General features: G+C 40.4%; 1 protein-coding gene across 18 annotated transcripts in view; it reads left to right on the forward strand.

Moving 5' to 3' along the window:
- Positions 1-15,256, forward strand: part of SOX5 (SRY-box transcription factor 5) — a 597,965-nt gene that overhangs the window by 376,495 nt on the left and 206,214 nt on the right. For 17 of the 18 annotated variants that reach the window (XM_058022190.1, XM_058022194.1, XM_058022195.1 and 14 more), the window contains one exon: positions 13,757-13,967. In XM_058022190.1, coding sequence (XP_057878173.1) covers positions 13,757-13,967 — 211 coding nt within the window. Of the gene's footprint in view, positions 1-13,756; positions 13,968-14,064; positions 14,125-15,256 lie in introns of those variants that run through there. The other variant, XM_058022204.1, reaches the window with a different exon arrangement.

Here is a 15,256-nt window from a genome sequence, read left to right on the forward strand (position 1 = left end):
GGCCAACTCTTCAGAAGTCTTCTGAATTTTTTGCACGCATTTCTGAGGGGAGTCTTTAAATACTCCTGTAAATACAGGATATTAGCATGTATTATTTCTGAGAAAGAAGATGGAAAAAAACCCCACAAAATAAAAAAACAAGAAAGTGCTGATATTTTGATAAAGCCAGTGTGATTTAAGGTGCAGCCCTTGAAAATGGATGGCTGTGTTAAAACTGGCCGGAGGACCTGCCACAAGAATTGTGGTAGGAAATAGCTCTTCATCACCAGCAAAAGATCAGTTTGTGCTGTTGCAGTTTCCTTTTTTGCTTCCAGATTTATCAGTTCTCTGTCGGGTAGGCTTTTGAACTGTTTTGATAAATAATTGTGCTTGTGAAGGTTAATGGAGTGTCAGTCCCTTATTTACTCTCAAGTCAAATGTAGTGCATGCTAGTCAGAAGTGTAGGTCATGCTGCATGCCCAGCTGACCTTAGTGCTTTAAAGTGTGGTTATAGTCAGATAAATGACTGGAAAAATGACATTAAAGGGTCCTATGTTTTCTGTCTTCTGTGGCTTTTGAGGTCAAATTTAGTTGCATAAAAATATGATATTTCTATTAATTGCCTGTAATGCTATAACTTAACCCAGGGTTTGAAAATACGCTGTGTCTCTTTTTGCTTCACATCATCCCTAGTAATAAACACTTCGCAAATGCTACTTAACCATTTTTTTGATGATATGTCTGCAAAGCAGAGTCCAATTCTTCTTTTGTAGCTGCATTGACTCCTCTGTGCTGAGGGCAGTTAAAAAGAAATGGTCAATAAAGCAAGCAGATAGACATGACTCAGAAAATACATGGGGAACAGCAGTGTTGAATATAGGTGACAATTTAAAGGCACTGTCCTGTTTATCCCCACACATAGTTGGACATTCTCCTGCTTCAGAAGCAGAACACAGATACTTTCATCTAAACTTGCACTAATCTGTGTCAAATTAATTCAGCCCTGCCGTCAGAAGAATGACCAGCAGTTTCCAAAGGTGTTTGTTGCTGTCTGTTTCCCACTTTATTCTCCTTAGTGTCTTCCCTGGATATTGTGTTTCTTTTCATAGTGCTTATGCCCCAAAGAGAATTTAAGATTCGCTACCAAGATTTGAGGCATTTCAACAGCTAATTCTGACAGTGTTTTGTTTATCACTGTGCATAATCTGAGCTCTTAATTTACTCTGTTACTTCCAGGGAAGAAAGTTTTACTTCATATTGAAGTGAATAATAGCTGACATGAAAATAAATAAACACAAAGGCTTGAAATCAAGTGTGTTCAGGAAGTGAGATTTCCAGAACAGTTTAGTCTTCTGAAAATTTGATCCCTGACAATAAGCTGTGGAGTTAAATGCAGTTTGCTCATGGGGATCTCCTGAAACTCTTGCTGAGCTGCTGTTCAGTGTTCTGGCCAGCTCCTGTAGAAAACAAATGTGCTGAAATCTGGAAAAGCGTGCTGATGGTCAAGATCTTAATGGAAGAAAGTTTACAAAAAGATTGGGGATTTTTGGCAGTCCTCAGTTTTCCATTCAGTCACTGGAAATATAATTTGGATGTTGCTGTTTGAGTCCATGGGCCATTCTAATCCCAGGTGTTCTCCCTTGGATGTTCTGGCTGATTTGGGTAACTGGTTTCTATATCACCAGTCTGGATGAGCATGTGCTGGATTCAGACTGGTTCTGAGCTGTTCAGACTGGATCCAGCCACATCAGACTGGTTCAGACTGGTTCTGAGCTGTTCAAACTGGATCCAGCCACATCAGACCAGTTCTGACTAGCTCAAACCTGCTTGGACCAGTCTGAACTGGCTGGATACAGTTTAGATCACAAGTTGTGACTTGGTGTCATTGTAGCATCTTTTGCCCTTCTATTTTTGAAAGTTTCTCTGAACCTGAAGTTGAGACACTCTGTAGTGTTTGATCAACAAATCAAATAAATGAAAATGTATTGAAAAGGGCATTGTATAAATATAAGAGTACAGCCTCCAGTAGTGCCAGAGGGGCTGTGGGGAGGACTAGGTGCCTTTCAGGAGCATCAGTCTTATGTGTCTCACTTTTACCCCCTTGTAACACACAAATAAACCCTCAGCATAGTTCCCCTTTACAAGTCACGTGCATGTGATTTTCACTTTTTTTATTTCACGTAATTGAGTCTGTCCAGGCAATTTATTTTTCAGATAACTCATCCGCACATAAATGTACATCTGAAGATTAGAAAAACTGAAATAAAAAAAGTTTTTTGTAGCTCTTTTGAGTAAGCTTAAACGTGTGTACTGTAAGGGTAGACACTCATAGCCCAGAATAGAAGGGAAGAGGAAAATAATAAAACCCTTCAAAATGCACTGTAATGTCTTCTAATGTGTATAAATACATATATATGTATTTATATATTTATATATTTTAATTTATATATTAATAATATAAATATTTATTTGTTTATATGTTTATATGAAGTGTGATTCAAAACCAAATACCCTGTCTTTGGGTTCACTCCCTCTCTGTGCTCAAGGTCTCTAGGTGCTCAATAGGAGCTGTTTAATTATTTTTCCCTGTTTGATGTTGCTGGGTTTAATGAATGAATTGCAGAGAACTTTCTGTTAGAAACCCTCTGTGCATCAGCTCAGTGCTGGTGGGCACGGTGGCACCTGGTTGGATCACATCCTGAGACCAAATTTTGATCAATTTAAGAGCAGAAAGAGAGATTTTGTGAAACCACGCTCTGTTAGCCAAGCAGTGCTTCCTCACCATAAAGCAGCCTTACATTCTTTCCAGTCAAAGTGGAGGAAATTGTGCCTTTCCTATTTGGGTTGGGCAATTCTGTGGGTTTTGCAGCATCACTCCATGATGACTGAAAACTACAGGGAATACTCAGAAATCAGTGATTCAAAGAGGAATTTGGAGAAGAAGGGCTATTTCCAGCAAAAGTTATTCATTCTCTGCTGGTGGTGGGTAGTTGGCCGTGCCTGTAGAAGAATTGATGTTCCTTGGGGTTTTTTTGGTTTGTTTGTGAACATGACGTACATCAGTGCACGAAATTAATTGTTGAGGAAAATACGTTGTGCACTTAGTCATCTACAGGAATTTGATTTCTTTAATGAAATGATATAAGAGAATGAGAATGAACTGCTTTAAAGCTAATAATGATCATTTGTATTACTCAGAATAATTTAGGTAAGTGATGAGAAAGGGGAGGGAAATTAGCATTTCTGTGCAGTTTGCTTACTGTGTAATTCTTAATCAGGAATGTCACAACATCCCTTGATATCATCTTATCACAAAGGTCTCTTCATAGTAGGCAATGTATGCTGCTGACTGCAGTTTACAGAAACAGAAGAAAGAATAACTCATCTGCAGAGTGGGAACAACTGTGAACCTGTCATAAATTAGAATTTATTAGGGTATTTTGCATCACTCAGGCACAGTCTGAACTGGTGAGGTCTGTGTACATTTTAAATCTTGTTTAAGCTCTGCTTGGGTGAGCTCTAGAATGGGACTTAAATGGTAAAATGGCACCGTGCTGCTCCCTGGAGTAGAATTTAATGTCCCCATTTGAGGTGTAGTAGGAGCCAGAAGAGTGAGCAGGGAGTTGGTTCCTGATAACCCTTGGGTGCTGAATGGGCTCTGCCTTTCCTGTGCTTTGGGACCTGCCAAGGCAGCTCATGCTCCTGACCTGTCCTATGTGCAATACCACAAAGGTGTTTTGTGACCAAAAAAATTCTGAATAAGCTCTAACTATTCTGTGTTTATATATCAGTGTTGCATTGATTGACTTCTGTCATATTAATTTTTAAAAATTATCCTGATCTGTTTGGCATTTTTGATCAAATACTGTCCTTTGAAGTGTGCAAGATGCAAATAAGTTTGGTTCCTACTCTGTAAGCGTGTTCTGTGGAACAGCCTTTCAGTGAAAGGATTTATTCTCTGTTTATAAGCCCAGAATATGGATATTCCTTTTCTTTTTATATCCTGTGCAATTCTTCCTCCCAAGGTGAGAAAACTACTTTTCCAAAATTCCAAATTCTGTTTCATTAAAATTGTGTAATGGTTGTAGGTAGGAAGAAAATCAAATTATAAAAGAGCAGAATAGGTGAAATGAATTTTGGAGGGAAAGCAAGTTTGTTAATAACTGTTAAAGAAGATTAAACCAGTTACTGCTTGGCCAAGTCGTGTAACATTACTGAAAAAATGTAAGAGAGTTAGTTGTATACAAAGTAATGGAAGTCTGTGAAAAGCAGGTAGCAGAATAAAGAAATCAGGTAAAAGCAGATCCCTCAGTCCTTTGGGCTGGATGATATTCATTGCAAAAATAAATGAGATTAACGTTCTGAACAAAAAAAGTTTCTTTTTTTAAATTCCTGTTCTTATGCTGTAGTAAACTCCAGTGGATACAATGAGGGTATTTCTCAAGTTGCTATTCCATTTTAATAAAGTTATGTTTCCTGGCCCTTCTTGAAAATGAAAACTTCCAGAAGATTGCTTTCAGAAGGAGAAATAGTGTGATGCTAATCTCTGTGGAGGCAAAGACTGTTTTGATGGTTATCATCTTGTAAGTCTTGTTATAATCTAAAAACGCAGAAGAACATACAAAGAAAATACAAAGTAAAAGTAGATAAACAGATGTGAATTGAGAAGGCTCATGAAAAATACACAATGTGTATGAAGCAGAACGTGATTATTTAAGAAATGTAGTGGATTTAGGCACACACCTTTCACAGAATTGATGCCTTGAGAAGGCTGACCTGGAGCAGAGACCAGACAGAGCTAAAAAATAAAGCAGGGATTTATTAAAGGGATCTCCTCCATGGATGCACCTTGGGCAGCACCAGAGCCCAGCCAGGGCTGCACCCAAGATGAACCAAAATGGCCCCAAAATGCACGGCCGGGCATGGGCTCTGTCCCTGGGATCAGTTCTGCTCCATTTGCACCTTGCAGTTCATTGTCCCATTGCAGCTTTAGGTTATGAAGTCCCATCCTTCTTGGATTTTGTTCTTCATTCTGTTGTTTGTTTGTGCTCCTGGGCTGAGATTTGGGTCATTTGTCCTTGGTGCCCAGCTGGAGCAGGAATTGTTTTGTCTCCCTGCTCTGTGCTCACCATCCCCTAATACAAAGTTCAGACCCACACACTAAAGCAGCACAGAATGTGGAAAATATAAAAGCTAAACCTGAGGCATCATAACTATTTCATGTGTGGCTTTTCTTTGCTTTCAGCCCAAGGGATGGAGTGAAATCATCTGCCTGGTACAAGTTTCTGCGGGCTAGCAGGGAGCAGATGAAGTAATGTGCCATCCCTTTCCATCTGCAGGGAGCTGAAGTGTGAACGCTGGGAGCAGTCCAGGAGCCACTGCTGGCCCATGGCGTTCCTTTCATCCCGAGTTCTGTGCAGATAGTCCTCTCCCCTCCTTCCAAGGAATTAGCACAGACAATGGGTTTGTTTCACAGTAACAAAGCTGGTGATCAAACTGGCTTTGACACTCAACATAGGTTTTATTACACTCGCAAGCCAGAGTTGTTGTATCTGGTTAGTAAGCTTGTATTTTTACAAAGATAATCGTTTTATACTGCATGATTTCCAAACTATTAGAAGGATTTAATGTATGCTGAAGCCTCTACCAAGCTGTTTTGATAAGCAGTCTTATTTTTTGTTTAGCAAGGTCTTACGGGCGATCTTTAGTCCCTCAGGGAAGAGCTCATAAAAGTCTTAAAAGTGCTTTTGCAGAGCTTTATTTATTATTTTTAAGCATGAAGATTACTAGCACGAAGATAACAAGGCTCTTGTAGTACAACATGTTCTTTGTTTTTGCAGGTTATTGCTAACATATTAGGAGTTCTCAGAATGCCAGTTTTGTTTGTTAAGTGTTTTGAGAGCAAATAGATGTAATCCTGTGTTGCGTTATTTTCTTGAAATGACTTTAGCCAGAGAAAGAGGCAGTTGGAGAGATCTGGTCTGAGTAAGGGTGTCAGGAATCATGTCACTAACCACATTCACTCATTCCAAGGTATTTCTTACAATTTTACTATACTTAATATCTAAAGATTTGCAAATTACTTTTATATGTGGGGAGCACTTCATTGCTAGAAATGGGCTGAAGAGGTGGGCTAAAAATAAAACCAAAGTATAGACCACAGAAGAAAATAATTTAAAAAACCCATGCTTGGCATTCAATATAAAAAAGTTCTAAAATTTCACTCACAAGATTTTCTCATATATTTTTACTACAAACAGATCCACAGTTTGTGTATAATTCTTTGATTGTTAATAAATCAGGTAGAAATGATGGGATAAGCAGTAAGAAATACTGAACTCGTGCTGTATGTTTGGGGATGGGCTGGAATGCAGAACAGCCAGGGGAGAAATGTTTGTTTTAAGGCATCAGTTATCAGATTGTGCACTGTGCTGGAGATAGGCTGGTAATGGTCTGGTCTGGTGAAGAGGCACTCGGAGTCACCCGTTCCACCTCTTTATTTTCAGACACTTAAAATGAAGTCAGTGAGAATTAACTGAATATACATATTATTGTGCATTTCCAGAAATCCCACTAGGCACCTCCTTCTATCTGTAGATACTTAAATCCCTGAAAAATCTGTTCCTATGCTCTCTAAATCTCAGAGGATAAAGTTAGAAATCAGTGCAAAAACGGATTATAAGTTATTCCTTTTGTGTCAATGTGACCAAACAGTTTCTTGCAGCTCATCTCTAAACCCTGTAAACGTTTGAGATTTTCTCTTGCTCGTGCAGTTGTGGCAGCAGTCTGAGCATTGTGGTGTTTGGAGAAAATCAAGGTGCATTTCAGTGTTGCTGTCAGATATTGTGGGGTGGCACTTGATATATGAGAGAATTCCCAATTTCCGGTTCCAGGTGATTGGGCTGTGGTGCCCCACGGAGTAATGCAAGTGTAATATAAGGGCTGAGTATTTATGGCATCCATAAAAATGAAAACACAACCGCTGTGGGGCTTTTAGCCAGTGATCTCTGGGCTTTTTATATCAATTATATAAAATGCCTCAAGCTGCAGGAGCTGTTCATTAATATCTCAGTTTACATATGGAGGAAAAAGGTAAAAGAAAGCAAAGTGTCTGATGTAGCAGTCCCTATGGTTGTCTTTTTGGGCTTTGAACCATTTTCAGCCAGGTTCTTCATGGGCACCAGGCACTGGAAATACCTGTTAGTCTTCCCACTGAGCCCTCTGCCAGTGTATCTTCTGCTTCATCAAGAAGAGGTTGTTAATTAGATGCAGCGCTTCATGTCAGATAAATACAGACTGAAGGACAAGAGCTAGTAATGATTGCTAAAAATAAGTAATAATCCATTGCAGAGTGAAATTTTAACATTTTAGAGGGAGCACAAGATGGCATCAGGGTTGTATAAGTCTTGGTGGTACCTCCAAGATATGGATCATGGAGTTCCAAATACGTTGTGTCAGTACAGCTAAATCTGTATTTGACTTGAATGTGTTTCTCTAGATGGTAGTAGCATGGTTACAGTAAAAAGAAAACAAAAAGTGCATCTCTGCTCACTGTGTTTAGTTCACCTAATCCAGGTAAAAGTTCTCTGCCACTATTGCCTCTTCAGCTGACTCTTCTGATCCATTCCCTTCCTTCCTCACTCTCTGTTGTGTTTGATTTCCTTGACATCATTAAAACCACAGTGCTAGGGTAAGAAATAATCAGAATAAGGACAGTGGTTGCTTTTCATGGATCTGACTGCAGACCCATAACCTTTGGATATTTATATGATTTCCTTAACCCTTTTATCCCTCTTTGGGTTGTGTGTCACTTCTCACTTCCTAACAGTGTATTTATCCTCTTCCACCTGTTTTTCCATTCTATGACCTTCTGTGGTCTCCTGGTTGCTTATGGTGTCCTCCCCTGTTTCCTTTTCCATCTCCTTGGGGTCATTCCTGTGCACCACTGATGAGCGACTTTACTGCATGTGGGAGACTTACAGACCAAAGACTATTTAAATAAAGATGGAAGGAAGGAAATTCCTACATGTGAAGGGCACAGTGTCCCCTGGGAAGCCTGATGGATTATGGGTTTGTTTCACCTTCCTGAAGGTGCCAGGTTGATATATATACATAAATATATATAAATACAGCCCCCATAAGCCAGGGAGTGTGGTGATCGCTGCTCTGCAGCCCCTGTGACACAGCATCTAGAATGGGACAGTTCTCCACTTAAGTGATTTAAAAATATAATTCCCATTGAAAGACAATGGCACTCAAGCTCTTGAAGTAAGTTATTTACATTATATGAGGCAAAGATTGTAAATGAGAGGTTAAGCAAAAACTGAACATTTGCTTTGTGAAGATTGTGTGTCTGTTTTGTTTCTTTTAAACATTAACAAATACTGGAAATGTCAGGTTGAGTTTTCTTGTAATTGCTGGTGGGTCTCCTGTGGGCAATGGAAGTATTTCTACAGCTTCCAGATTTTCACTTGAAGTAGCTGTGCTGTTGAATCTTACACATAGATACTCATTTCCTAAAATATTGTTGGGGAAAGTAAATTTTGAAAAATAGGAAACGGTACTGAATGGCTGGAGAATCATTTGTCTTCAGAAGAGTGAAGTATTCTGTTTTCTGATTATCTCTTATGTCATACTGTTATCAGCTTCCTGGTCACTATGGAGACTATAAAATAGATAGGCCTACATGTCTAATGTGGAAAGCAGAGAAAAAAACCCTGCCTTTGGTCTTCTTTACACATTCTCAAAGAGTGAAGCATGGGCAAAATTCCAGCTTTGAAAAAAAGAACCTTTTTGGTTGCTTTTAGGATCACAGGCTTCTTAAAATCAGACAATATCTGTGCTTGTTTTAAAGGCACAAGTATTTTATTCCAGGTGTTTTTGGCTGCAAAACCAGCAGCTTGATTCTCATGATATATGTTTTTTTTTTTCCCTGCAGATGCAGACTTCATGCATACCATATGGTGGTAATTAACAGTTTCAGACTTAGTTCTCAGTTTTCTTCTGCTTCGATTCTTGGTTGGTTTGGGACAAAATTTTAATGTCACAGAAGCAGAGTGTCTGAGTTTAATTGCAGACAGAAATAATGTGCATCTCTAGATGAGGAAGGAGAAGATGAGACCTATTTAGAGCACTAAGAGATATTTTGGAGATCTCACTGAGTACAACCTGTTTCTTTTCATTAAGCCTTTAAATGTTCCTCTGCAGAACTGAAATATGCCTCCCTTGGACCCTGGAAACAGAGGGAGACAATTTGAGAGATACAGCTGGAATGAAGAATTTCTTTTAACAGCACAATGTTTGCACTTTTTATGAGAGCAAGGGTAACATTGTGTAATCTTTAAAAAAGATATTGCTCGGTGAGGACAAGTCCATTGTCCAGTGACATGACTTTTCCTGTCAATCACAAAGGTGACAAGGGGGCTAGATTAAGTAAAGCTTGCCCAAGATTAACAAAGGAAGATTATTGACCTCATCCTGAAAGGGCAGAAGCCTGTTTTATCATTAAACCTTGGAAGAGGTATTTCCTCCATAGGTGGAAAGCTGTTTGGCAATATCCAGGCCCTTTCTTGCAAGTTGCTGTGGATTCTGGCTTGGAGCAGAAGGCGCGGGCCGTGGGCTGCTCCCTGTGTGCTGGGAGGAGAGAAGGGGCTGCAGCGTTGGCCCCAGCAGCGTCTGTGCTCTGCCTGTCTGCAGGGATTGAGGAGCAGCAGCCTCAGGGGTCTGGTGAGTACCATCCCAGCTCAGGAGCTGCGGGCCAGCTCCGTCAGCAGAGAATTGGCAGTGCGGGTGAGCACAGAGCCCCGCGCACCTGCAGCTGCTCCTGCACAGAGCTGCCACCGGGATCAGCAGTGCCAGAGGCTGCAGTGTAATCAAACTCGAGCAGGTGAGATGGTTCTGCAGCTGGGAGAGGCTCTTCTCCAGGAATGGTGTTTGTCCTCTGCTCTGCTGGCTCTGAGATGGGTCCTGTGTGTGGCTCTATGGATTTAATTGTACAATGTCACCATTAGATATTGATGTTTCTTAATTCCGCTTTGCAGCGCTGTTGCTGTTCTCTCAGTGGAACTGGGGAAAGTCATGTCAATTTGTCCTTTTAAAAAAACAACCTGCTAAATCTCTCTTGTTGGGAGGGAACTTCTTCTCAGGGGATTGATTTTAAACTGTTGCTGACGTGTCTTTCTTGCCATTGAGCATTTCTCTGAGTGTTTTCAGGGGGACAGTTAAACTTCTGTTTAACTTGACAGTTAAACTTGATACAGTATTTGTTAACGTTTAAAAGAAACAAAACAGACACACAATATTCACAGAGCAAGAACAATCTTCAATTTTTGTTTACCCTTCCATTTACCATCTTTGCCTCATATAATGCAAAATCAGAGGATTTTCTTTACTCAGTTTTTTTGGCTTTATGCAGCCATTGACACGAGCAGGTTTTATGTGGTGGAAGTGTCCTTTATTTTTACATGCTAGTAGTAGAAATTCAGACCCACTGAGAGCTTTTTCACGTCTCCAAGTAATGACATAGGAGAGAACAAAATAAAGGAGAGGGACATGGAGTGAAAGCGAGGTAACTGATGTACGTTTCATGTTGTTGTTGCGAATGGCAGAATGAGAGGATGCTTGTGGGGCAGCAGGCTCTGGAGCTGTGTGCTGCAGGACTCCTGCTGAAGTGTCCTGAGCAGCAGGAGCTGGGCTGAGCTCTCCTCCACGGCGCAGAGCAGAGGATTCCTCTCGGATTGCGCATCACGCGCTGGGGGTGTGATTGCCGCAGATCTTTCTGAATGAATAATTCACTGGTGTACTGTCGTTTAGCCCACTGAGATGTGGTTGCAGCTGTTCCCCTACTGTATATGTGTTTTGATTGAGGCTTAAATCCCATAAGTGTATAAATAGCCATGTATGTGATATGCAAACACTGCATACGTGCACACCTCACCAAGAGCGCCAAAGAAACTTTTTGCAGGGGATGGTTTCTTGATTGTATATTTCAGTATCTAATTTACCTGTTAAAAAAATCTTGTAGAACACTTCCCTTTCTTTTCCTAGCCAGCTATGAAGTCTTTCTAACTGTGGTATTATAAATGCTTTTAACCAACATTGTAATAGGAGAGTATCTCTGTTATTAATGAATTTATCATTCCAAGACCTTTATCATATGAGAGATTACTTGTGCCTGTTCTACAGGTAGGAAACTGAAATGCAGGGGGAAAAAAGTTTTTATTTTCTATGGTTCCACAGTGCACTTGAAAGAACTAGGAATTGAGTATTCAGAGTCCTTCGTGGTGCTTTGTTCACAGACTACTGCATTGTCCCCCTCACAATTCCTTTTCCCAGAAAGCAAGGCAGAGTTTTAAAAATACTTGTGAGCTTCATTTGAAGGCCAAGCAGTTTGTGCTTCTGAAAACCATCTTCTATTACTTTACATAATCGTTCAATCCTTGTGTTCTTGTGCTTCTTCTCTTATAACAATCTGGTTTGATATGACAATATACTTGCAGATACAAAGCCCCACTTGCATATTTGTACCTCAAACGTGCATGGAAACTGCAGTGGTGATTCCTGAGGTTTAGGCAGCTTTTACAAATACTTTGTGTATTTGTAAAATACACAAAGTATTTGTAATAAACAATGTGCGACACACACAAACAGGAGTGAAAGTCTTTGGGCCCTGCTTTGGATTAAAACAAGAAATTTGTTCCTGGTAAAATGAAGAAACACACTGTTCTACACGCATGACTGGTGGCATAGGTAGATTTAAGAACTGTAACTAAGGATGATGATATTTGGCTTATCTGTCTCAAAGTGTGAATAAGAAAGCAGCTTTCAAGATATTTCCTCTTTTAGCATCTCGTGTGTAGGAAAAACAATTGCCACTTGATGATAATGGTTTTGAATTTTGGCTAAAGTCTGAAATGATGCTGAAGTTAACAGTTTTGCTTGTTTAGATTGGTGTTAAAAAATAAGTGTACTCAAGTCTATAGGTGAAAAAAACTGAATTTGGTTTCAACTAAGTTTTGAAGTCCAGTGTTAGCAAGTAGGAATTTTTCAAGTGCAGAATAAAGACGGAGGGAGTTGGAAGGGGGAAAAAAAAGGAGCATTTATGTTGATTTGAGTTGGAAAATTTTTTAGGGCTTGGTCAAAAGCTCATTGACGTCAGTAGAAAGTCTCTCATTAACATCACTGGGTTTGGTTTTTGGGGCATATGATGGCCCAGATTGTAATCTCAGTTAAATCCGATTCTCTTAGGGAATTTATTCACTACTATAACACGTTCAAGCTGCTCCAAACTGTTTGCATTAAAAGTTTTCTTAACCATAGGTAATCTTTTTGCCACAACAAAGTAGCCTGTGAAAACAAATCTATTTTCTTTGTTGCATGTTTTCCATGTAGCTTTACTCAGATTTCATTAAAATAATTTGTAGCAATTTATATTCTTTTATAAAAGTGGGGTTTTTTTCTGAAATATTGTGGTTTATTAGCGCAGACATCATAATTACTCAAAAAATATAAAATTATAACAAAAATCATTAAACAGAGTGTGTGTGTGTATTTACAGACATGTAACACCTCCATACCCTCTGAATTGAAGTGCAAGAATGAAAACAATTAAAAAATTAAGACTTTTTCAACCAAGTCTGTAACTCTTATAACATGATCATACAGTGGTTTATTTAAAAAGCAATATTAATTTAACAGCTAGAGTACAAAATAAGGTAGTGAAAAAAACCCCTGGGAAATGACATCAAAATAAAAGCTACTCATGTTTTACAGCATTGTATTTTATGCAGAGTATTACTCTGCTGCTGTCTTTGTTTGGAGATGTTGACCTGAGTTTTTCAGGTACAGATGGCACACATCAGCAGAGGGAAAAATGGGTTTGGGAGCTGTGTACAGAAGGGAGAGGTACAACAGACATGAAAGCAGGAGGAATTGTGCAGAGAAGGTTGCTTTAAGCTGGAGGAGATGTGGAGGAGAAGGCTCCTGCGTTAATGAAGGCAGGTTTGAAGATGCTGGAGCCAGTTTTGCTTTCCATTAAAATTAATGAGAAGAGCTGTGTGGACTCTCACGTGAGGAGGGCTGTGTGCACGTTCCGGGAAGTCACTGAGTTTTGCCATTGTGCTGCCAGGGAAAGTCATTAGGACCACCTTTGTGAGAAATACTGTTTCTACCAGAAATGAAGGTTTAAGACAGAAGAGAGTAGAATTAGGAAACAGAAAGCAGTTGCTTCATCCTTTATAGATGGGAGAACTGCTTGAACTGTGAGTAAAAATATGGCATATGGTGAAGGACATTTAATGTTCAGTTGCTATTTTATTTCCTAAAACAACTAGCCAATCAAGGCATTAAGTACTTTATAAAGTCAGGAAATTAATGGTCCTTGTAAAAATTGAAGGTTTTTTAGAAAGAGAGCTGTAAAAGAACAAACAATTACAGGTAATCAATACCTTTGTTATTAGGAAACCTATGAGAACAACACTTCTTCTCAATTAGGGAGAAACTGTATTTTATGTTTCTCTCTTGCAAGCTGATCTTTGTTCACTCCAGCCTGTAATCTTGGTTTATGCTTTATGGATAGGCTTTGTTCTGGCTGTTTTTGAAACATTGCTTGCCTTTTTTAAAGGTTTCAACAGAAGAACAAATAGCAATGAACTCCAAGAACAAAGGACCGTTCTTCCTTTCTTTCCGCCGATTTATTTTTTTTTCCCCCCACCATTTCTTCAAGAGAAAAGCAAGGAACGTTTCATCTTGTTGTTTTTTTGTTTTTCTCCCCTCTCAGGAAGTTGATGGCAATAAAGTGATGTCTTCGTTTGCCCCGCACAACTCATCTACCTCACCGCTGAAGGCAGAAGAAGGCGGGCGCCCGGGCGGGGAGTCGCTGTCCGGCGCGGCGCTGGGCACCCCCGAGCGCCGCAAGGGCAGCCTGGCCGACGTCGTGGACACCCTCAAGCAGAGGAAAATGGAGGAGCTCATCAAAAACGAGCCAGAAGGTAAGGCCTGGGAAGCTGGCCAAGACTGCCTGTGTTCTTTTCTTTCCTCCAGATCCTTTGGATCGCGTGTACTTTTTTAATCGTGCCGTGTTTCTGCGCTGCTTGCTTTTCCGTGCCAGCGGAATTAAAGATCTTACAGTTCTTTTCTGCATTAGAGGTAAATTTTATCGGTGTCCCATCATAGCTAACGTTTTTAGCTTTGCCCAAAAAGAGAGTCTAGTGGTCCTTTTGTTACAGTGGCAAGCTCCTCTGTATGCCTGCAGTAAGCCAATTTTAATCACCTGGAGGCTTTTACACCACTACTCCCCTCTCCCCATGTCTAGCACTAGAAGATGTATTAATCATCATCAGTGTCAGTGGTTTTCTGAAATTATCTAGTGTGCAGGTCATTGTTTGAAAGGTGAGAAGGTAAACTGGGAGTTAGTGAAAGCTTTGGTGTGGGACACATCGTGGTGTGTTCGTGTGTAGTGCAGGTGCTGTACAGGCTGGGAATGCTGGTGTTCTCTGCATTATGTGTGGCCAACAACATCATGCAGTGTCCTTTCTGGGGAATGGGTCTTTTAAGGGTCTCTTTGAGACCCTCTCTCCAGCTGGTGGTCATAGGACTTGTGTGCTGTGGGACTCTGTGGGACTTGTGGTCTGGGACTAAGACCAGAGATGAGGATTTTTATTTTTTGCCTGTTTGGGGCAGAGTCCAGGTCCTGAGTGGAAGATGAGGCTCTCGTTGTGCTCTCTGTAGGTACCTCCATGTGTATGTACAGCTCCTTTTTGGGGCACTGAGAGCCAGCTGTGGGAGCCTCCTGAGCCTTGTTGCCTAGGGCACAGTGAGGAGACTCTGTTCTCATTTACACTCACCTGTCCTGTTACAGCAATCTGCCCCATATGTGCAATGGCAGGGCTCTCAGGGCCCCCCTCAGTGCTGAAGCATGAACTCACAGCACCTACAGGAAGATTTCAGGACAATTTCCTGCATACTGGTATGGAAGTAGGGACACAAACACGCTGGCACATCCAGGAGCATGGCAGGATTGTAAATTAGGCTTTTCTTGAGTGGAGCATGCAGTAAGGGTCTGCTGGGAAACAAATTCTTTGAGCATTTTTTTAATATTACTTACAACATTGTTTTTGCATTTAGGTTGAGGTAATGGTCAGTGCCACAGCATACCTTGTGCCTTTGGATGGAAGATTGCAGGGGGAATGGGTGGGAAGGAGAGCAGGCTTTTATCTGCGAGAGGAGAGAACAAGGAGCTCTGGGCAGTGCATAAATACTCTGCTGAGTATGAGGCTGT

This window comes from Melospiza georgiana, chromosome 4 (genome assembly GCF_028018845.1).
Source record: "Melospiza georgiana isolate bMelGeo1 chromosome 4, bMelGeo1.pri, whole genome shotgun sequence".
Lineage (NCBI taxonomy): Eukaryota > Metazoa > Chordata > Aves > Passeriformes > Passerellidae > Melospiza > Melospiza georgiana.